This window comes from Danio rerio, chromosome 5, assembly GCF_052040795.2.
Source record: "Danio rerio strain M-AB ecotype USA chromosome 5, GRCz13ab, whole genome shotgun sequence".
Classification (NCBI taxonomy): domain Eukaryota; kingdom Metazoa; phylum Chordata; class Actinopteri; order Cypriniformes; family Danionidae; genus Danio; species Danio rerio.
The window spans coordinates 43,019,144-43,043,771 of NC_141025.1; the positions used below are offsets into that span (position 1 = coordinate 43,019,144).

General features: G+C 35.7%; 2 protein-coding genes across 54 annotated transcripts in view; both read right to left on the bottom strand.

The window, feature by feature from the left end:
- The window catches only part of epg5 (ectopic P-granules autophagy protein 5 homolog (C. elegans)), a 1,176,376-nt gene that overhangs the window by 766,979 nt on the left and 384,769 nt on the right, over positions 1-24,628 (bottom strand). The window lies entirely within an intron of this gene.
- ncor1 (nuclear receptor corepressor 1) overlaps positions 1-24,628 on the bottom strand; it is a 114,785-nt gene that overhangs the window by 59,614 nt on the left and 30,543 nt on the right. For 25 of the 50 annotated variants that reach the window (NM_001442985.1, NM_200276.3, NM_001442984.1 and 22 more), the window contains exons 9-14: positions 22,890-22,956; positions 18,396-18,568; positions 15,163-15,253; positions 12,869-13,047; positions 12,021-12,075; positions 11,767-11,868 (exon numbers count right to left, since the gene is read on the bottom strand). In NM_001442985.1, coding sequence (NP_001429914.1) covers positions 11,767-11,868; positions 12,021-12,075; positions 12,869-13,047; positions 15,163-15,253; positions 18,396-18,568; positions 22,890-22,956 — 667 coding nt within the window. Of the gene's footprint in view, positions 1-3,363; positions 3,792-11,766; positions 11,869-12,020; positions 12,076-12,868; positions 13,048-15,162; positions 15,254-18,395; positions 18,569-22,889; positions 22,957-24,628 lie in introns of those variants that run through there. The other 25 variants (NM_001442987.1, XM_087251461.1, XM_087251459.1 and 22 more) reach the window with 2 other exon arrangements.

Sequence of the window (24,628 nt, forward strand, 5' to 3'; positions counted from 1 at the left end):
CAAATGAACCGCCAACTTATCCAGCACATATTTTACGCAGCGGATGCCCTTCCAGCCACAACCCAAGACTGGGAAAGTTGCCTATATTATTTCATTAATTATCATTTCATAAATGTAGATCATGGGGAGTAATATGACACTAAAGTAACCAAAAAGCCTTACACAGCAAATTAAATAAAGTGATTTGACAGTTTATTGGGATTGACCCATATTCATTCAGCAGGTGCAAGCAAGATCCCATTATCCAGCATCAAAAAGGCCATCAGAAATAGAGCAGAACAAGAAGCTTTAGGTTAATTTAATATTTTGAAAGCAAATCTAATAAAACTAAATGCTTCACTTCGGTTTAAATCTTTAAAACACTACAAGCTTTACAAGAAATCAAAATTGAGTTAGGAAATTAGGTCTGTAATTTGAGTTTACTTGGTAGCCTTTCAAACATGAGACCTTGCCATTCACTGTAGATTATGAACATGGGCAAAACAGGTGACATTAAGATTTTCGTAACCAGAAAGTGAACTGGGTCAGTTACACCAATCGGAAAAAGTAAAACTACCTAGCCAAGTAAATATTTACGTGAACACAGCCACTGTCTAGTGCAGTGTAAGCCGACAGTGAGGCAGTATTAATCGTAAATGTAAGTGACAGTAGACAAGGTCTCCTTTAGACTAACATTTGCCTAAGTGCAGGGCTGCAGTCAGTAAAGGGGGTCTTTTTTTCATTCTTTCTTTGGTTTGGAGAGGGAGCCAGTGTGCTAATGGCCCGAGGTTCTTTATCATGGTTGCTGGCGTGGACAGCGGGACCAGAGCCCCTCCTCCTCCTAGGACTGTTCCACGAAAGAGAAGCAAAGCACTGGAACAAGCAGAGCTTAGCCAACACAAACACGCTGTGCAGCTGCCAGATGGGACCAAAAAAAAATGTCAGAACCTCTGCCACGGAGACATGGAGAACAAATAAGAAGGAAGGAAAGGAAACAGAGATAATTCAGGTCAAAACAAAAATAAAAAGGAGAAAGGGTCCAACACATGAAAGACGTGCAAGCAGACGTACGCAGGATCGATCACTGATTCTTTATGCTTTAGGGCAGGAGGAGGATGTGCTCTCTTCCACTTATAGCACATCAACAAACCGACGCATGGATCATACTAAAAGCCCATCTCAGCCATTCATGAGTGGAGCGCACTTTACATTCCATCTAAAGACACTTTACGAGGAAAGACCACAAAGTCTAAATCAGTTCCTGACAACTAACATGAATAGTGGATAACTTCATTATTTTTACAGCATGATTGTTTAATCAATCTTAAGGTTTGATAAATGAAAATGTAAACATGGCATTTTGTTTGTTATTTGTAACTTAAACTATTTAAAACATTTCTTAATTGAAATTTAAATGACATTCAACACAATTTAAATGTCACACTGGCTATTATTGACTGTAAAAATGTAATTACTAAAACTAGAACTGAAAGTGAACCCATAAAACCACAAAAAAAAAAAATCATTAAAAGTAAAACAAAACATAAAAAAACATTAGAAATCCTGTATCGACATGGCACAGCTAAAGAGAAGTTTCTATTCTTGTCTCACTTGACATTTCAAGACCTGATATAAAAGTTTTATTCATTTTTCTGGAGGGTGTATGATCGTGGGAATGAGTACAAAGGAAATAAATTTCTTTCTCCCTGAAGCAAAACTGCAAAAGCTGTTTAAAGCCATTAAACAAATGTTCAGCTGATTTTGTGCACATGCTATACAACAGCAACTCTCAAATATCAACAATTTTGGCTGCAACACAAATGAATAGAATCGTTGCCACGAGAAGTCAAACTGCATGGTCACTATTTTTGATGTAGCTGTTTAAAACTTAAGCATGTTTAAGAGCTTGGAGATCTTGTAATGTACTGGAAAAATTCTTTATAAAGATTTTTTAAAATGCAATTTCAGGTAAAATGCAAAGCATTAATTTAGTGCAGAATCACAAATAAAAAAATAACAAAAAGAAAAATAAAGGACCTTAAGTGTGTCAGAGAATTGATCTACTAGAGCTGTCGTAGAGAAAATTCGGTCTCTCCCTCTTTACTCTCCCTTTACTTGTTTTAAAGCTGTTTGACTTTCTTCTGTTGGGCAGAAAAGATGTTTTGAAGAAATAGTTACAGTTTTTTTTAGCTTTTTTAAAATATATATTTTTTGTGTTCAACAGATTTGGAACCATTTGAGGGGGAGTAAATATCATTTTTGGGTGAATTATCCTTTGAACACATTCTTCAAAACTGACAAAAACAGATTAAAAAAAAGTGTTCAAAAACAGCTGGAGTACAATGGGAAAGAACAGAACGCAGGATGCCCTGGATGTGTAGGAACATGTACCATGGTGCAATGTTATAACAAGTTACTAACAACGCTTGCAACCTTAGACATGGTCAAAACTTTTTTTATAAATAACTTTACAAACTGCAATAAGACACACTTTGTTTCTTCAAAGAGGACACAGAACACTTATCAACAATATCAATATTTGCATCTAAATGAATCTTGGAGAGGAAGTCAAAATTAAAAATTAATCCACTGTCAATCATGGAATATGTCACCTTATCTTTTATTGGAAGCTTTAGCTTTACAGCTTTAAAGTGAACCTTTGGACACACTTCATTCTGTGACAGAGGTGAAACAGCGGTGAACACAACCTGCGCTACAAATAACCACAGCAAAATTCCCCACTCAGCTCAGATAACAAAACACACTTTTTCCATTTTTAACTTTACTTGTAGCTTCTTTTAAACTATTAAACAATTAAAAAGATTTTCAATTTGTAGCAAAAAAAAGAGAAGTTTTGCCACAAAACACAGTGAAAAAAAGATTGCTTCTGCTGCGAATTACTATGTATTTGTAAAACTCAATTCTGACATGGAATGATCAGTAAAAAACATACATTACACTGTTTTCAAAGCCAGGTAAACAAACAAGAATGACAATCACAAGCCTGCTGCATAAACGCACTGAAATCTTAATAAAACAAACATAATAAAAAAAAAACTTAACACTCAAGAAGCACATTATTAAAAAGATTAGAAAATTTGGTTTGATTAAAGAATATGATGTTTTCAAAGACAGAGATTTGAACTGATGCCTTTGTTTTGATGCCAGTAGATACAAGAATGTTACAAACATATTAGCAGCACACCTCCCAACCTGTAGATGTCACCAAGCCAATAACACATGCTAAGATAACCCCTGAAAGCATGTATATGTTCAGCCTGCAAACACTGTTAATAATTATACCAGTTATATCATCATTAACAACCAGCAGCAAATATACAAGCCTTTTAAAATTGTTCTCAAACAGCCATTTGATTCACTCACCCATAAATACAGTACCTTCATCTACGTTATCTGCCCCTACTGAAAGTCCTTTCATCCCATGATATATCCCAGAATGCTGTGCAGCCGAGGCCAGAGTTAGTGACAGGAACAGGCTGAGCGGGAGCGTGCGTTTCAGGCAGCAGTGTTTGCGCTGTATCTGATCCTTAGCTGTGGGACCCAGCTAGGCAGATCAATGGCGCATATTCCCAAAAAGCTTGCCACGGGGTTGTTTAAGCCTGCTAAAGCAGCGGTGACTTCTCCATCTCATGCACAAACACACCAACAAAAAAAGAAAGAAAAAAAGGAAAAGAAAAAATGCGTGCGAGTTCTAGCTAATCTGGGTCCCAGGGTCAGCCCAGGTAATCCCCGCGGAGTGGAGGGGAGAGGAGACTGACCGATCTTAACCCAACCCCGTCAGGATTTTGATTGGCACAACAAGCTGCTCCACAACTTTCTCACTGGTGTCAGTACAAACGGCGCATACCACTGCACAGATGAGGAGGGGTGTCTCGCGTACACACACACACTCACATTCTCCAACCCTCCCTCTTTCTCCGAAAAAGCTCTGGAGGGACGGCAGAACACACGAGCTGCCAGTTCAAGACGGCAAAAAAAAAACTAAATAATAGTTTGTTCTTCCCGCTTATGCATATTCTTCTGGCTAGTTCTTTCCCTCGCTTTCTCTAAAACATTCTCATGGGACTCTGGGAACAAAAGGCTTGAGCAGAAGTTTGTTTGGAACGGAGCTCAGAACTCCACGTGAGCTGAACTCGACTGACACAAACACTTTTATGGGTCTCTAATGTGGAGCAGGGTCATACACTCCACCCACACAGACGAGTTCGGTTTACAGACCTACTCCACACACACACACACACACACATATACAAGCACACACAGTGCTTTCAAGATAAGATAAAAACTGAACCCACTTGCCCTCTCTTTTTAATCAGCATGTGAATATATGAATCAGAATAAGTGGTTGAGGAAACTGCAGCGGCACTGTGTATTTCCAGGTAGCTAAAGAGACACCAGGAAACACTTACACCCACATATGCAAACCAAAACAGCTGCAAATACGCCTGCTCACTGAAAGTGCCCGGGGCTGCTAGAGGCTGAAGGGTCAGGCAGTGTATGTGTATGTGTGTGTGTGTGTGTGTGTGTATGTGTGTGTGAAGCAGATCAGATCATCTCCTTATTACTGCAGCTCAACTCCTGACTCAAAGACACATGCTTTCAATGACCCGCAGCATGGGCTTGTGATCTGCATGGCAGCGGCGCTCACAGAAGTCCTCTGTTACACACACTCTTATTCAGCTCTCTGCACGCCGTTTAGATAGGCTGAAATATAACTGTAATAATGCTGATTCTGTGCAGCAGCTGCTCACACACACTGGCGACAGAGGGATAATCATGTTAGACAGGCTCATCTTAAAATGTACAATAACAGATCTCTGAAGCACATCAAGCATAGGTTGCAGTAACTTGGCTTTTCTGCCATTTTCTGAATGGTAAAAACATGTACAGTAAATGCCAAAAGGGATTTCACAAGTGAGGATTTATTGGAATAATCTTTTTAGGGATATTGTTTGTTAAATCATTTGAACACATTGCTATTCCACAGTAACAGAATGATGAAAATAACCAGTCTGTAAAAGTGCTATGGGTTTTTTGTTTGCCCTAGTTGTTCTTGTGATTTTTACGTCTCATTAAAATAATACATAAATGTTGGTATACTTTATTGAGCAGCAAAACACCCAGAACTTTAACCACAAACCACAGGTTGTCATAGAGCTGCACGATAATTGTTAAAAGATTGCAAGGTTGATTCAAACACCCACGCAACTTATTTGTAAAGAGCAACAATTGACTGTTTCTGTCAAACCTTCAACAAGTCCAATCTCAGCAGATGTTCACATGAGTGTTTCACCCAGATAAAACGGTCATGTATAGCTCTGAAACAACTCAATCCTTTTCAGCCATATGTCATTATTGCTTTGTTACATGTGGCCCGTTTCCACTGTGTGGTACAGTTTGGTTCAGTATGATTTTATGGCCGTTTCCACTGTTAAAAGGTACCTAAAAGCAAACCATACCTTACCACTTTTTGGGCACACTTTGCAAAGGGTACATAGCACGACAAAAGAGTACTACGCAGCTGAACACTATTGGTTTACAGAGAAGCGTCACTCGCACAAAACAAAAAACAAAACAAAAAACTGCATTTTTAAATACCCAGCCGATACATTACATCATAATACTATATACATTTAATAACGAGCCATGGGCGACCCGAGCTCAGATGAAACCTAATCGTCTTGATTCACAGCCACAATGCCAAGAAGAACAAAATCTGCCGTGTCCAGATTTTTATTTATTTTTTATTTTTTACGAGGCGATCGCTTGTTTACACGTTTATATTTCAAATAACAAACTTATTGAGCTGCTGATAATAATGTGCGTATGATTATTGAAGTGCTTCTGACATCCGATCTTTTCATTAACACCACAAACCTAAAAAAACCTGAAAAACTAAAGAGCGAATGATTCTTTCAGCAACCTAATACATAAACAAATAGACATGTTTAACTATTATCATTGCCTTTTGGACTATTATGAACACGGAATGACGGTTTCATGTGCTGGTGGAGATTAAAGATACAGAAAAGAAGTTTGAACTGACTGTGGGCTGTATTTTGTGTTGTTTTTTAACTCAAATAAGGACTAAATGTATGCTGTGTGTAGTTTTTCTGTAATTGGTAACATATCAGATACTGTAAAGGTCTGTATTAGGCTTGGGCAGTAATACGGTAATATGGTATACCGCGAGATCTAAATATAACAAAGGTGTCAGTTTCAATACCGTTATACTGTCATAAAAAACAATGCACTTATAGGAGACAAGTATTAAATATTAAATATTATTTTATTAATGCCTAAAAATGCATATGCGTGAATGTCATCACGGGATAGTGTGGAGAGAAAGGTGAGGTAAAATGGCGAGACGCACACCAAGTGACCTGTTCTTGAAAAAAAAAAAACAACCTCTGCAGTTTGACGGTATTTTCGGTTTCGACCGAAGGAGAAGGGAGACGTGGTAAATATGAACTTGAGGTCTGCATTCCCGCTGCCGTACCACAGGAGCCGCGGTACAGACCAGGTTTATTGCGGTGCAGGAATAAATTTCTGAATAAAGCGTGGGATACACGTCCATGTCTTATTAATGTCTATCCTTGTTTTAATTTTAATTCTATTTTGCTAATTAATTATGGAATTTAATGATTCCTTCCTGGATTAGTCCTACTAAAACTATTAAACTAAAGAATTAACTCACAAATTAATTCATGATATTTAAGCCTGAACAAACGAACACACACAGAATTCAAATCGAATAGATTCTAAAAAGAATTTTTAATTTTAAGTCATAATGTAGCTTAAAGAGAACAATTCTAAGTTCGCACCCGCAATTTTGTCTGCATATCTTAGTTCGCAGCCAAACAGACACAGGCAGAGTGTTTGTGGGGTGAAAGACTCGTCATGGAATGTGCACGGGAGTGAAGCACAGAGAAACTTGATTTTTGCACAATGATACTCCACACCAATCTGAGGCGTTTAGTTTATAGCTATATAAACTATAAAATAGCCATGCAAATTACTGCAATACTACATGTAATAAGATTATTAGAAGCCTAATAAGGTCAACATCATGCGGTTTATGAACCACGAGCGAGACAGAGAACAAAAAGTTATGGTAAAATCAGATGCTCAAGTCATACATAAAATAATGAAATAAAAAATTTGACAGAAGTATGTGATAAGATATGCAGCTGAGCATTAAATGCATATATAAAGGCATTAAATGCATACACACACACACACACACACACACACACACACACACACACACACACACACACACACACACACACACACACACACACACACACACACACACACACACACACACACACACACACACACACACACACACACACACACACACACACACACACACACACACACACACACACACACAAAATCCCTCGTTGCTCTTGACTAAAGGACTTTTGTAGCTAAACTGTTTTTCTTACAGTGAAGATGCTTAAAGCACATTGTTTCATATTTTTATTCTATTGTATTTATTTTTCTTTCTTTTGCAGGGAGGAAAATAACGGTATACAATTCAAGTCAGAATAATTAGCTCTTATGAATATCAGCAACCCTTTTCCCCCATTTCTGTTTAATGGAAAGAAGTTTTTTTTCAACACATTTCTAAACAGTTTTAATAACTAATTTCTAATAACTGATTTCTTTTACCTTTGCTATGATGACAGCACATAACATTTGACTAAACATTTTTCAAAATACAAGCATTCAAAGGCAGTACAGTAACAGTAGTTTCTTCTGCAGACAATCAAAAATATATATTGCCTAAAGGGGCTAATAATATTGACCCTAAAATAGGTTTCAAAATATTTAAACCTGCTTTTATTCTAGTCAAAATAAAACAAGTAAGACTTTCTCCAGAAGAAAAAAATATAGGAAATACTGTTAAACATCATTAGGGAAATATTTATTTAAAAAAACAATTCTCAGAAGCGCTGATAATTTTGACTTCAACAGTAATCATTTTGAATAATCGTGATTACAATTATGACCAATATAATTGTGATTATGATTTTTTCCAAAATCGAGCAGCCCTATAATAAACGTTTAAAAGCTGCATGTGGTCTATGGAAGCAATCAAATATCAGAAATTACTTTGATGATTTAGATGAAGACTGTATTAATATTCTGTCAGTGAATCATTAGTTCAGGGGATTTGTTCAAATATGCTGATTCATCCAGTAATGAAACAACCAAAATCTTTATGAGTGAGCCATTGAAGCATTCATCAGAGTTTCTAACAATGGTTACATAATTATTATTTAGTTGTACAATACATTATTTTTTGGCCAGTTTAGAACTATAGAAGAATCGTGACCTTTAGATGACTTGCAGAAATGAGTCTTAATCCACATTTTATTTACATTCATGCAGAATCATGCGGCTTTATTAACCAAATTAAAATACAAAACTTTTTTTTTCCATAAACACTCACCTGTTTCAATAAAATAAAATCAATAGTTCACCCATTCTGTTATCAATCACTAACTGTACCAGTATGACTGACTTTCTTCTATAGAACGTAAAGATATTTTAAAGGCAAATGTTGGTAACAGTAGAGAGAGCTTCCATAATAAACTCACAGTATATAAGATCTGATTTCTTCCAAATCAATGATCTTTACTGCCTTATTGAGACTATTTAAAGTGGGTCAAAAAGCATTGCATTAAATTGAATTGTGCAACACCATGTCTTTAAAATATGAACACTTATTTTACCACAGTATTCTCTATGGGCTTTGAGTGCTTAGCTGCAACTACTCACAGCGAATCCATTTAAACGTCTTCATCTTGTTTTCCGTTAGAACAACTGAATGAATGCGTAGGTCTATTTAACTGACAGTATTTTGATTAGATTAAACTGTCTTTGCAGTTCAAAAAATACTTAATGAAATTGAAAATATAGAAACACCAATCTATCACCTTAAGTTTTTCAGTTGGCTAAAAATTCTTGTTCATAAGGCTAATTATTTCTTATAAAAATTATTCCCATTGTATGGAAGAAAACACAAATATAAATCCCAAAGTATCTTCTGTGTTGCACAGAAGAGAAGCGTGAGGAAATTTGTCAGATTTTTTACTTGATGTACTGACCATCAACATTTTTTGCAATGGGTGTTTTGTCAAGGCCATCTTGTTAATAACCTAAATTCAAGTTCAAAGAATAATATAATTTATATTAATGATTTATCAGCATGCATCTAGATTATTACCATGACCCTGAATTCATTATCCATCTCCAGTAGTTGTTGAATCACCACACATCTATTATTATTATTATTATTATTTTTAGAATATCTGCTGGTTATGAAACACACAAGACCAAAACACTAGTATAGACCATTTCAATGTGGTCATGCCATTGGTTTATTGGCCCTGCTTGTTATCAAAACTATTACATAACTGTAACAAGAGGTAATTCAATCATAACTTATTGTAAAAAGCTGTCATAACATTATTTATTAATATGTGGCTCCTTTTGGATTCTCTGAAGCTATAAAAATTTAAAATGTAAAACAGTAAACACGTTAGGACCATTGTTTTTCTTTACACCTCTCAAAATAGTTTATAATATCCAACTTCATCTGCTGTAAAATGATTATCCATTAATATGTGATTTTCGCCCCATAAAAACAGGACAAATCCCCTCGTCAAGAAAACAAACATTTTGAATGAGGCATACAGTCTGAAGGTCAAAGTCTCCTTTGAAAGCATCGTGACCATTGGCAACACCATTTCTCTAATTACATTAGCCTTTATCGGATTTAAATGAATACATTAACCGTTGGCAAGATTTTAAAAGCTGTTACTTTTACTTGCAACAGTAGCTTAAAGCAATGCCTAAATAGATTGGTTAACTTTATCTAATACTCTGCACTGTCTAGACAACATTCGAATAAAATAGTGCTTTAAATAATCCGCGGTAATCAAACAGAAATAACATGCTTTTGCTAATGCAAATTTTGATGCAACATTACAATGTTTACATGATATAATCTGTCCCTGTCAGAATCAGAGAAGCAAAACCAGTGTTTAAAGCATGCATGAATGTGGAAGCGAGACTCTGAAGCTAACTGCACTAAAACAGCTTTAAAGTTGGAGTCTGAAACTCTCATGTTCTTCTCCTATCCCTCTGTGGTCCCTGACAGCAGCATGGAGCCTCTAGGCTGTGCCAAACAGATAAAACAGATTCCTGGAAAGCTGTTCAGACCACCATAAATCAGAGAGAGTATAAGAGACTCTCAAAGCACAGATGCATTTTTGCCTGATAACCTGCGTGCACAGCCTGGGTCTTAAAGCACAGTCAACAGTGTACAAAAACAACCACAAAACACACCCTCTTGTTAAAAAAAACCCAACAACTTCACATCAGGCATGATATAAACACACCCCTACTTATAAAAACATTACGCCTGACATACACCTATTGAAATACTGCATACTGAACACCAGAGGGCTTCTTGAGCACTAAAATGTATCTAAAAAGAGTTCTTCTGCTAGTTTGTCACCAAACCACATGAAGGCAATTCAACCATGAAAGATTGCAATATTGCACATACAAAAACAAAAGGTCCCAAGTCAGGTCGAAATGAATGTTTGTTATTATTGTTGACATTTGTATTTAGCTATGTCATTTTGTCTATTTAACGTTTAGTGAATAATTGGTGACTGCAATACAGTTGTTTTGTTTTAGTCTTGGTGCATTTATTTGATCAAAAACAGAAAAAACAACCAAAAATGTTTTGCAAAATCCTAATGGATAACTAAAAAACTAAAATTGTAATGCAAAGAATTCAACATCTGTTACCAGTCAAATTCATGAGATGAAAAACTTTGCGTGACATCAAATCACATTCAATTTAACACGTCGCAGTGACTTTATTGACTTTACTTGGGAGGCCGCCCAGGTATATTAACTGCTATTATTAACATCCTGTTACACTTTTTTAGTATCCGCCTAATGTAACCAAACATCCAGGATTGATTAGGTAGTAGAAAACCTTCTCTCGTTTACCTGTTTTGTTCTGTGTGCGCGAGACCAGTCAACACTCCTACAGACAGTCTCACGTGCTTTGCAAACCCACAGAGATGTGCTATTTTGAGACTTCATCTGACCAGTGTTTCTAAATCTCCTTAAATGTCCGGGAGTCAATTTTTGCTTTCGTTTTCGCTTTCTAAACAGCTGCGTTTTTGCATTGCCTTTTATTAAAAACTACTTTCCGCCTGGTTTCACAGATGACAGCGCACACAGCCACGAGAACTAGAAAAAGTAAATAAGAGATTCTTTATTCTAAAACTTTACTATATACTCGGAGAGGATGAAATGACTGGTCTAAACTGGCTGGTAAACATATGTACACCATTAGGTTAATTAACGCATTTGCCTTGTTTAAATAATCTATAAAAGTTTTAATCTTGTAATTATTAATTTTTTAGAGAGATTGTCTGTTTTTATTATTCTTCTGTCGTTTATTTCTCTTTTGCTGATTATGTTATTAATTTGATGATGTTAATATATTACATTCTATTATTATGTATGCATATATAAATGCTTAGGCATTCAACAGTGTATAACAGTGTCATAATAAATACAATATACTTTTTATGCGGTGTGTTTCAATCTACCACTACCACAAGTACCACAATATCAAACCTGTGGGAAGCACGACATTCATCAACATACACATTCATAGTGAAAAGCACCCAAGAGAAGAAAAAACTTTTTTTTTTTCAGTACCTGATTCCGTCGCCTTCGGTTTCCAAAATTTCGTCTGACAAGCGTTTTATAGTTTTGACTCTTCTTAGTCAAATAGTAGTACAGCACACAATCAGACACACACTGTAGAACAAGAGAAAGTACAGGTAAATATAAATAGAGATGCATCACTTGGGCTTGGATTTGAAAATAAAATTCAACAAAAAAGCTGTTTCAATCATTCACTGACCATCCAGCAGTCCATCATACTCAATGTCACAAAACAGAAAACTCACCTTCCTCTCCAGAAAAGAGGCGATTAGCCCGAAGTTCTTGGGATGCTGCACAAACCTAAATCACAGAGAACAAAGGTGAGAAAAAGCAGAACATTCCCATTAGGGCTGCACAATATATTGTTTTGGCATTGATATCACAATGTGTGCATCCGCAAAAAAATGTCGGGATTATATTCGACCAGGAGCACAGTTGAGAAAAATGTTATTAGTGTATTAGAGTAATTGCAAAGTTTATATACTCCATCAGAAGTCAAAAAAGAAGCTCATCTGGAAATGCATTTACAGTATAGGCAAAAAAGAATTACTAGATTAGATAACATCAGTCTTATTTCATTTGAACTAAGTGGAAAAAGGTGCTCAGAGCATGTAAATGTCAATTTAATTAAGCACAAGTTCTTCCTTTTATAAATAAAATTACTCAAAAGTTTATAATTTCTGTGTGTTTTTAAGGCATGTGACCGTGAACATTTCAAGCCAGTTTAAAGCATTCAGACACAAGAAATTATGTTTGTAACTTTAGGAACGATAAATTAATTGAATACTGCACGACTCTCAGATGACAAAAAAGCATTGTTTATTTCATATGTATCTTTGCTCTACTGTTTTCAACAATTATTGTAATTGATTTATTATGTTTTTTTTTGTTTATTTATTATTGATTTATTACGTATACACAGATATAATTCACAACAAATCGATCGCAATAAAAAAAAAAATATTGATTGTTTCCAAATGAAGCTATTTATCTGGTGAAATTCTGCTAAATATTGCAAAAAAAGAAAATATGGCAATGTAATTTTTTTCCAATATTGTACAGAAACTGAGCAACATGAGCTGCATTTACTCACTTCTCCCTAAAGATCTCCTTCTCGTGTTCGGTCCAGACATTCATGAACTGGCGGGACTTGTAGACCTTCATGGGGTCATCCATCAGACCGTTCATATTAATAAACTTCACTCTCCGCTGCTCTGAATCGTACATCATGGGAGGAATGACGGACAACTGCCTCATCTGCTTCTCATTGTTCTGAGGAAGACAAAAAAGGTGTTGAGATCCAGCATATCTGTAGAGCACTCCAGTCTCATTCTCAGAGAGCACACGCACATCCCACAGTACATTCACTGACCGTTTGACATGACTGGCCAATAATCAAAAGCTCCAATTCGATTATCCAAAAAACAACTTCTGCCCTCCAGGAAAATAAAATGCCATTTATTCATAAAATTCACCAAGGTTAACCATCTAAATGTGCAACAATTAAAGGTCTAACACAATTGATATTTTATGCACTTAGCAGACTTTTTATTGAAAGCGATTGTACAAAAGCAGAATGAAAGCTATTGAAAAGAGAACTGCGTGATCACCGTTTTTCCACACAGCGGAGCAGCACCAACTGTTTGAACTGTTCTCTTTCATAGAAGCCAGTACATTAAACTAGAACTCTTGTTGGTCTCTGTCTGCTGTCTAAACTGCAAATGTAAACCAGATATTAAGGTGGTTTTTCAGACAGATTAAGCCTAATCCTAGACTAAAACAACCCTTTAGACCAGATTAACAGAAACCTGATTTCTTTGTCATAGTTTTGAATAGTCTTAGGTCTACCGCCTGGTCCAGAATTAAATAAGCTGATAGTTAGGCGTAACCAGTTTAACAGTAATGTGTTACTGTATTCTAATTACATTTTTAGGGAAGGCAGTAATGTAACAAATTACATTTTAAATCTGTGTAATTTGATTACGGTTCCTAAAGGCAATGTAATTGTGTTACTTGCATTACAAATATAGATTTTAAAAGAAAAAAAAAATGACACTGCAACGTCAGTTAATACCCATAAAGCATTTAAATTGCTGGAGATGCAAGCTAAAATGGCTGCTCACAAAAGTGGTTGCTTCTTCAAATGGAAATACAGACATTACATAAATTTTGAGCGTAAAAACAAAAATATTGCTGTGAAATGCAGTCTATGTCCAGTCTCTAAAGAACTTTTGACAGCTCTAAAAGGTGTAGTAGGTGACTGTCTTCAGAAGCATTTTTTGTGCTGGTTGAAAGTCTCTTCACAGTCTAATAGTAATGATTAAAATGTTCATCCAATTAAATAGAGTCGGGCCGACATCTCTCATAATTCTGATAAGTAGCCCAATCTGTCTGTCAGCAAATGCAGATTTAAACAACTGCGCAGCCGTTTGTACGCAGCTCCGCTGACCACCACACGTTCACAAGAGAGCAAGAACTGATAACCTTCATGCTTTGTATGGAATGTACGGATTTTGGTAGACAAATTACCTCAGACAAACAAAGAACACCCTAATACAGCAGTGCTTTTGCATACTATGAATATAATTGATTACAGGTATTTTCTTTATGTCTTCTTTTGTTGAAAAAAAAAAAAAAAAAAAAAAGGGTTTGGAACAAGTAAATCATGAAAGAATTTTAGGTTTTGGGTGAACTCTAAGTCTTTTGAATATGTCAAGCTGCTGTGATCAACCCATTGTAAAGTTTTTCAGCTAATATTAAATTACTGAAAGAGCTGCAGTTTACCTTGCACTTTTATATGTTTTAAAATTCTAAATCCTAATTGTGCAGTTTATCTTAACCAGTAACAGGATACCTTGAAACTTCTTGCTATAAAAGACTTTACGTTCTTGACTGCACTCTTTTCAGCTGTCGTTGATGTTAGCTTCTCAGTTGCACATGAATTGAACTTTTCTAAAGTTCATTCCATGTTTTTCCATGTGGCAACCTTAATCCAACTAGTTCTGGCTTGTACAGGTGGTTTTAAATAAATCAAATACATTTTTGTTTTTCATGACTCCATTGTTTATGTGTTAGTAATCTGTACTAAATTTGGCTTTCAGAAAGTCATTTTAAAGTCATGATTTACCATTCCAGATTAAGGCATACTCCTGGTTTAAATTTACACTCTGTCCAGGAAAACACCATGTCATACATAAGTCTTGTATCTATCTTCTGCATTTCAGCACTCATAGGAAATAATGAAGGCTGATGCGTGTTAGAAGGTGCCGCTTCTGGGTGAAGCTCCAAATGTCTGGATAACACACGCAGTGTACAGGAGGCAAACTCAGGCACATCTTTTTTTCTTTAAATTCAGGTTATTTATCAGATATTAAAACGGTGGTTTACCTCCTGCTCCGAGAGGCCGTCAATGATCTCAGAAATCTCATGTTCACTTCTTGCGATGGTGGCAGACAGGCCTGTCCCCCTCTGGCCAACTCTAAATACAGAAAGGATGAAGCATGGTTAGAGAAAGAGTGTCTCTGTTCCTGGCTTTGTTGTCTCCATACCATGTAACAGCGATTTCCCAAGCAAGCTCGCAGACCAGAGTCCCACCCTGTTTCTTCTCCCACAGAAAGCCTTTGAAGCAGTGGTTACAGCTATTGGCAAGATTCCTCTCGGTCTATTCATGAGCTCTGGAGCACTGAAGATTTTGGTTTAGAGACTGTTCCAGCAACAATAGCGACATACTCTGACTTGTCTAAACAATCAAGGCAGGCAAACCGTGCTCACAGAAGTTGGACAGTTTGATCTGAATGAGCGGAACTACAGTATGGAGTACAGCAATCTTTATGAGAGGGAAAACTCATTTAGGGAACAAGACAGATTGCCAGAACTAACAAGAAGGTCTGATGTGGCTTACAATTTGAGATTTTTTTTTCAAAATCGGATTTGTTTTATTACCAATGACTATAACCAAATGATGTTTGTCTCCACTAATGGTTCTGAAATGATAATTTTTAACATAAAAATAACAGTGCTTAAAATCTATGGGCCTGTCTACACCAGGTCTCTTCACACGTTTTTTTTCTGATCATTTAGCCATCTGATTTCTGAAAACAGTTACATTTAAATTTGCCCACATGAATGTGCCGCCTCTAAATGAATATAATTCTAATCTTCAAATCCCACCCTAAAGTGTCAGATACACCTTTTTATTTAATTAATATCATTATTTACAGAAATATAAGCTATATATCTTATTTGGTCTTCAAATGGCTTTATATGAAGGCTGTAAAACATCATTACAAGCGCACAAGGCAGGCTCTGCTATTACTTTCATTATAGTCTAAATTAAACTTCTATTTTTTGTCATACAGTGCATGACATCAATCTTGAGGGTTTTAATTCATTTGTGTATAACACATTCTCTACCCCCAAAATAAATGTGTACCTGTATAAACAAATGAAACACTATATTTTTCTAGTATTAGTCCTCTCTTTTCACAGACACAGACTACAGGAACGTGCTGCGTATTTATTGTGAATGCTGCCATCTTATATTAATTTAATTTGATAAATTCAGAGTCAAAAATAAAACTAAATGAAAAAAATGCAAATGAAACAAACACCTCAAACAGTCACCAGTGGACTTCCATTGCTTATACATTAGCGCTTGTATATCTGATGGTCATATACCCCACAATATGTGCGCTCTCGCATTTTTATTTTTGGGTGAAGTAAAATGTACATATGTGATTTTAACATCTAGATGCACTTAGACCTGTCTAAGGTGAGGGCGTTTAAGGCTGGTTTATACTTCTGTGTCAAGTGATCGGCATGACCTACAGTGCCTGCCTTGCGTGTAGTCGTGCATTTATATTTCTGTGTGCTTTTGCACTGTAGAAAACTAGATAACAAGAAACATTAGCTGGCAGTAGATTATGTTATGCTACTCTATGCCGATTTTCTTCGCAAGTGTTTTATTCTCAATGCTACCTTAATGTAAAAATAGCTAAAACTCACCCATTCAGAGGCAGGAACCATCAGACGTGCAACAACTTTAATCATAAGATAAACACAAAACAAAATTTTCCATGTGGAGCTCCTCCACACGACTCGACACTTGTAAACACTTGCTCCACCGGGCCCGTGGCTCTCAGCACTGTCCAATCACAGAGCTTGCAATACGCGTTGTTGTGAAGTGTAGTTATATTTTTTGAGAGGTGCGCGACAGCACCGGCGTCAGCCATGGTGAGGGGTATGTGACCGCGTGAAGGCTGCGCCAGAGCATATGCATGTGCTTGACACAGAAGTTTAAAAGTATCAGCCTTTACACTGGTCCTTTTCACAGCTGGATAGCTATAACATCAGAAAAAATGCAGGAACTGACTAGGTGTAAAATACATGTAATTTTTAAACTGAAATCTAATTTAAATAAACAATGTACATGAAAATTGAGTATTGTTAAATTATCTTTCATATCCTATTGTTTGTTATTAGCATTTTGATCTGATTTATTTTATAAAAAATATAACTAATAAAACTAATAAATTTATAAAATTCATTCATTCATTTTCTTTTCCAAAGAAGAATGAACTGCCAACTTATCCAGCATATGTTTTTATGCCCTTCCAGCTGCAACGCATCACTGGGAAACATCCATACACACAGACAATTTAGCTTACCCAATTCACCTGTGGGCGAGGCAGTGGCGCAATAGGTAGTGCTCTTGCCTCACAGCAAGAAGGTCGCTGGGTCGCTGGTGAGTTGGGTAGGCTGAATTCTCCGTAGTGCATGAGTATGAGTGTGTGTGTGGATGTTTCCCAGAGATGGGTTGCGGCTGGAAGGGCATCCGCTGCGTAAAAACTTGCTGGATAAGTTGGCGGTTCATTCCGCTGTGGCGACCCCGGATTAATAAAGGGACTACGCCGACAAGAAAATGAATGAATGAATGAATTTACCTGTACCGCATGTCTTTGGACTTGTGTGGGAAACCGGATCACCCAGAGGAAACCCACCCCAACACGAGGAGAACATGCAAACTCCGCACAGAAATGTCAACTGACCCAGCCAAGGCTTGAACAAGTTACCTTCTTTCTGTGAGGCGATTGTGCTACCCACTGCGCCACCATGACGACCATTAATAAAATTATACTAATTAAATTAAACTAATAATTAATTAAAATTATAACTAATAAAAAAACAACAACCCTGAGAAAAGTAAATGACTCACTCACTAACTAAAGTTGTCAAAGCAGTTGTTGACATAATGAACCACATGACTTTACTGACTTTTTGTTTAAAGTATGATAAACAACTTTTCCCTCAGAATCAAGTCATTTATTTGACTCTCACCTCTAGTCTTTTTTTGGTAAACAATTGAACATTAGAAAGCTGCCAAAGAGTCTTATGCAAGACAGGCAGTATCTATAAGTATCTATATGACTTCTGACCCTAGCACCCACAGAATCCTCAATGCTGATTGGCCATCTGCAGAGCCAGGACAGCAACACAGCGCCTTGAGTGTTTACACTAAATGTTACATCACTGTCTGTGTCAAGGAAAAGCAATACTTGTGAATGTGTGTGAATGACAGCGCGTTCACTAGGTCATCATGAAAACTGAGGGGCCTGGCTGACCTCTGGAAACGCTCCTGTTGCTCGCGCTGTTTGCGGATTTCAGGAAACTGCCTCTCGTAGTATTCTCGTGTGCGGCTCTCTTTGGCTTTACGGCGTGGGTTGTTTTCCATACGCTCAACTTTTTTCTCCCACTCTGTCATGAGTTCATCATACCGCTGACAAATTTTCTGCTCCTGAGGAAACAAAAAAAAAACATTTTTTTTTCTTCATTTACATTCAGCTGATTTACCGGATCAATTTTTATAGTCCCTTAAGAAAAAGAAATAAACTTAAAAGAAAGCAATGTTTCTTATTGTATATAAATAACTCCAATATTCTAAATAAATGAAGTAAGCTCACCACAACAAGTTCTCCAGTTGATTACTATTATTCAGTACACTTTTATGGAAGGATGAAATTTATTGCTAATCAACCAAACAATTATTTAGCTGTTAAAATATTTTGGGGCAATCAAACTATATAACAATATTTTGAAGGCTTTTATTAATTAATCTTACTGATTATATGTACACCTAATTTTTGCTTAGTATGGTTTGCAATCAGTGCTTTATTTGAGCCAGAGCCGGAACCCGTTCTGGTAAATGTTAGATTTTTGAGTTCCGTCATTTATTTGAATTGATCTGGCAATAACTATTGCGAAGTGAATACCTGCACTTGTGTGTGTGTGTGTGTGTGTGTGTGTGAGAGACAGAAAGAGAGAGAGAGAGAGAGAGAGAGAGAGAGAGAGAGAGAGAGAAAGAAAGAGAGAAAGAGAGTGAGAGAATGTGAATGAGTCTGAATAAAAACAGCGAGCAAAGATGTGTGGATTGTGTGCATGTAAAGGCAGTCACTTTCAACCAATCAGCTTTCTTACATTTACAATCACTGTTATTGGTTGGTGATTATTGTTTCGTGCGCAGTGAGCAGCGAAAAATAAAAATGGCATAGTGGCCTACCTAAAGAGTATTTGTATTTTCAAAATGCCAGAGATAGTCAAGCATATATTCATTTTTTTTTAAACCATGAGTAAAAAATCTATAATAATAATGAGCCTGATCAAGAGAAGATGAAATTGCGCTGCTGGATCAAGATAGGGGGTAAACAGAAGCAAAGCGATCTCAAATCAGTCAGGAAACACGACAGAAGAGCTAATAATAGTAAAGTGAACTGAATGTCAGTGGTGTTAGTGAACTGAATAGTGATGTTTCATACACGTTTATACATTCATGTATTTATCCATGGTTGGCCCATAACGTTATATTGCATAAAATAATTAAAGACAGTTAAAAAAATGTAATGCTTTATTTTCTTGTTATAACTGCTTAGTAACTGCATGTTCTAGGAAAACAGAAATTGTGTGGTGGACATCCGTCACAGTAACTTTTACTTCCAGGTTTTATTCCAGAAATCATTCATTTACAAATTATGCACTTTTTGCATTGTAATACAAACATAACCATTTTAATAAAATATGATGAAATATGAAACAATCTAAAAATGACCATTTAAAAAAAATAATAATTATATGGTTCGGTATTAATTACATGCCTCAGGGTAAAAATGTAAAAATAATAATGATAATAATGTGCATAATGAATACTGTAAAAAAATATGCATGGATTGTGTGCAAAAATAATTTACATAACTAACTAAACTTTGCTTTTAACTATTTGTTGCAATCAAAAGCATTATCTTTCAAAAGAAAAAAATTCACTTGCACTTTATGTTTTAAAGAAAAACTAGCTGTTTTGCATGTCTGAAAAAAAAAAACTGCTCTTATACAATCACCACTGCTCTTTCGAGAAACAAAACTGCATACCCTGGCCCTAAAGGTGCCCTTTGACTGGAAATCTTGTGGGAAGCAGGAAACAATATATGCCCTGCTAATTTCATCATGTTAACCTGACTCTTAATTCCCTATAACCTGTTATTCTCTGTGATGTTCTTGGCCTGCAATGTGACTTACAAACCTGAAACCACTTACAGAAAGAGACCAAGAAAGATAAGAATGGGAGAGGGAGCGAGCAAAGATAAAGAGGTTCAACAAGAACAGTTGTTCAAAGAAACAAGTGCACTTTAGTCTACACTACAGTACATCCAGGACAAAAAAAGATTTGTTTTCCCTCCTCTCTGAACAGTTAACCTTCCTGTTGGCATTTGGCCATGTCACCACTTTGACTGTTCTTGGTCCAGCAGTTCTGACCGACCGAGTCTGCTAACAAGCAACTGCACTGAACTTTACCTTCCTGAGAACAAACCAATTTAAAAACAGCAATCAAAATGTGCGCAGCTTATTTTTGGAACAGGATTTAAAGAAAACATCCATTATCAACAATCCTGAAGCACAAAAGATAAAGACAGGCAGAAACAAATGGACAATTTTCATAACCATGGGTAATGATCATAGAAAGCAGCCTAAAGAGATCTAGGCAAGACAAGTTAACAAAAACACAAGAAAATCTGATGAAATACAAACTATTTCTTTACTACCTATCAGAAGAAATCAAATGTTTTATAGTCAGTGATATGAAGCATTCTGCAAACAATCTACCGAACAATGCATCTCAATAACAACAAATTAAAATCAGGTTAATGGTAAAATTAGTTTTTCCAGCTAAGCGGTTTAAACTAGCCCATCAACTACAATAAACTAAATTACAAATTACTAATAAATTGTGCTTTTTATGCCGTTTCTCCTCACTTTCCATTAGAAACAAAAATCATCTTCAAAACTTCACCTTCTTTTCTTATTGGTTTTGTGGTGCTATTTATGAAGTTATTATGAAGCAAGCTGGATTTTAATATTTTTGTGAGTGATTTGTCTCTTTATGTGTTTGTTGTATCATGATGCTACTGCCTTGATTTAATTGCCCCTGGTGGGATTAATAAAGTTGTTAAATTTAAAAACTAAAACTACAAATAAAAATACTAAAATCTAAATGAATTATGATAAAATGCACTTTTTATGCAGATGGATGTGTTTCTATTATAATTTGGCATTCATTGATTTATTACAATATCTGCATGCAATTAATTAAAATAAATACATCTGTAACTACCCTGCTGACCATTACCTGCACTATAATAAACATCCTTAAAACTACCAGTACCGATCCAATAATCCAATTATATTGTACAAAACTATCTTTTTTAAGGTAATTAGTAGTTAAAAGGCACCTAATATAATGTGAGACCATTAAATCTCCTTTTGCTTTGTTGTGTAATTACAACAAAGAGTTCATAACTTAAGATGCAATTTGGGAGTTTTTTTTTATAAACAACTATTGGCTGATTTTGATATTTGCTATTTATTAATGAGCATTTTTCATTTAAAGAGATCTTGCTTTTTATAAGCAAAGTAAGAAATGCACATTCATTAAGGTATACTAGCTTGTAGATTGCTGCATCTTATCAAAACATGATTATTTTTGTTGTGGTTGTGCAATTCTAACATGGATTAAATTTAGTTTTTCCCAGACAAACACTGAATTATGCAACATATTATACAACACTGTGCCTTGACACAGGTAATCAAACAAACTGTTGGTTTGTTATAAAAGTATTTTATGCAACAGCCGATATGGGGCTTTAAATTAATCAAAAACCTGACATTCAGTAGGTGCAACTGCTATCATAACTTTTATGAAGAGTCATGAACTAACCTCTGACCTCTTTTGTCAAAAGTTTTGGCAAAGACAATAAACCATCTAGATAATAAACCAATAAACCAACATTTAACAAACTGGATACATGGAATTGATTACATGTCTGAATCAAGCACAGAGATCAACTTGAGCAAATGAGATGACTGTTCCAACAACACACATTATCTGTTATATATTTGAGTTTTTTAGTTATAAATTAGCATCCAATTCTCTATAAATATTTTCATTCACTTTGTAACTTCTCTATGAACAAAGTAATGTGATCACAAAGTTGACGATGCCATTTCATGAAAATAGTGTTTGAATCTATAAAACTGTAATCTATGTAACTTCAGCCATGTCTCCCGATGGAGGAGCACTTACACCCTCAAACTAATGAATTCACTATTCACTGCACAAAAGAAAGAGCTTATATTTGTAATTATTATTGAAGATTTTGTATGTTTTGTAAATTTGTTTCCTGTCATTCCATATTGTATTAATTTGATGATGTAAGTAAATTAAGTAAGTGCTTTGGCAACATAAAAATGGCATGCCAATAAAGCAAGTTGAACTTCAGAGAGAGCATGAGAGATTTTTTTATTACTACTATTGTTTTTTTCTACAACTACTTACTGTGTTTACTATAATGTATATACATACATACACACACACACACACACACACACACACACACACACACAGACACAGACACAGACATATATATATATATATATATATATATATATATATATATATATATATATGGGGGGAGAGAGACTGAGAGAGAGAGAGAGAGAGAGAGAGGTAGAGAGAGAGAGAGAGAGAGAGAGAGAGAGGTAGAGAGAGAGAGAGAGAGAGAGAGACTTACCCTCTGTTTGCGTGCATGATTTCTCCTCTTGAAAAACAGAATCAGCTTCTTCCTCATCACCTGATTCCTGCAGTAATAAAAGCTGGAGTTTACATTCCCCCCTCATAAAAGCAGCGAACAATGCACAGTGAACAAGATCTCGGTGCTGCTACATAACCTGCCCACAGACAAACATGGTGGATCATAAGTCCTCTCAACTCCATCAGAACAGCTGAATCCTTCTCTTCTTTTAAAAAAACAAGAAGTCTCAGAAGTGTTGGATGCGAGAGGTGTGATTCAACATGACTTGCAAACTAATGCCTTGTTTTAATTCATCTTTACTCTGTTTTGTAAAGTCTAAAGTAGAACACCTACTATCTGCAGCTAGAAGAGTGACAGCTGACATGTCTGGTGTAGACAGTGTTTGTGTGAATACTTTGTTACATTTCCATCTCGACAGGCACATACATTTGCACCTATACAACTATTTCCTGTTGCACTTCTTCTTTTACAGTATCTTAGCATTAATCTCATCGCTTTATCTATCTATCTATCTATCTATCTATCTATCTATCTATCTATCTATCTATCTATCTATCTATCTATCTATCTATCTATCTATCTAGTATAATTTTCTGTCTGTCTTTCTATCTATCTTATATATGAAATATTTATAAAGGTAATATGTAATATTTAAATAAGTAATTTAATGCTATATATCATGCCTAAAATGCATTGAAAAACTCTTTACTTTTTAAGGAACGTGTAGATCATATTGACCCCAAACTTTTGAATAGTAGTGTAAGTTATTCATGAGAAGAGAGGGCTTCACTCTTCCTCCTCTATTGTGTCTGTGTGAGTAACAGACAGACTGACTGAACTTGACCTGTCTGCATACATGCAGCAATTTCCCTTTAACCCACACAGACTGTTGCGTGCCTGCTGCAGAGATATCAGGAGACGCCATTATTGTACCCATAATAAATCCTGCAAGAATACTCCGGTTTACTAATCAACCAGTCAAAAAATGAGTTGGCGAGTCAATGTTTACCATGTAAATGACTCAGCAAACATGATGCAACATCAAGTGTCCATTGACTCTTTGAAAGCATCTAATGACTGGGATGAGGTGGGTGAAAAGTGAAAGGTCACATTTTACACTGATTCAAATTTGTATTTCTAAAAAAAAGGTTTGCTTTCAACTCCAAACTATTAATCTTCAAGAATCTCTATTTTTGTGCTTTAGGAAGAGGAGTTTCAATTTATTTTACACATGATGGCAAATCTACTTGCCTCTGGCACATTTCAAAGGGCAAAAATAAAAGAACTATCTAGAAGCTGTTATATATCAATATTGACAACCTTTTAGAAATGTAAATATTGATATTGGTTTAGTACTACATGTGATAATATCAGAAATAATCCAATGTCTGTGACTTTAACTAATCTGCTAGACTAGAGAATAGTTTCCACCATTCATAAAACAGAAAGACAACCACAATGTAGTGTGTAACATGATTGTCATTATGCCATAATAATTGTCAAGAATATTTTTCAGATCGCTTTTTTCAGTGAAACAACAGAATTTGTAATTTAATTCTCAGTAAAAGTGTTAATAATCACACAAATTGAGTTAATTTAATTTGCACTACTAGTTGAGTTCAAGGACAAAATAATGATGCTGTTATGAAATTCATGACAATTACAACGGCCACATGACAGGTTTATGACAGATTTATGACAGGTCATGTTGTTCTGAT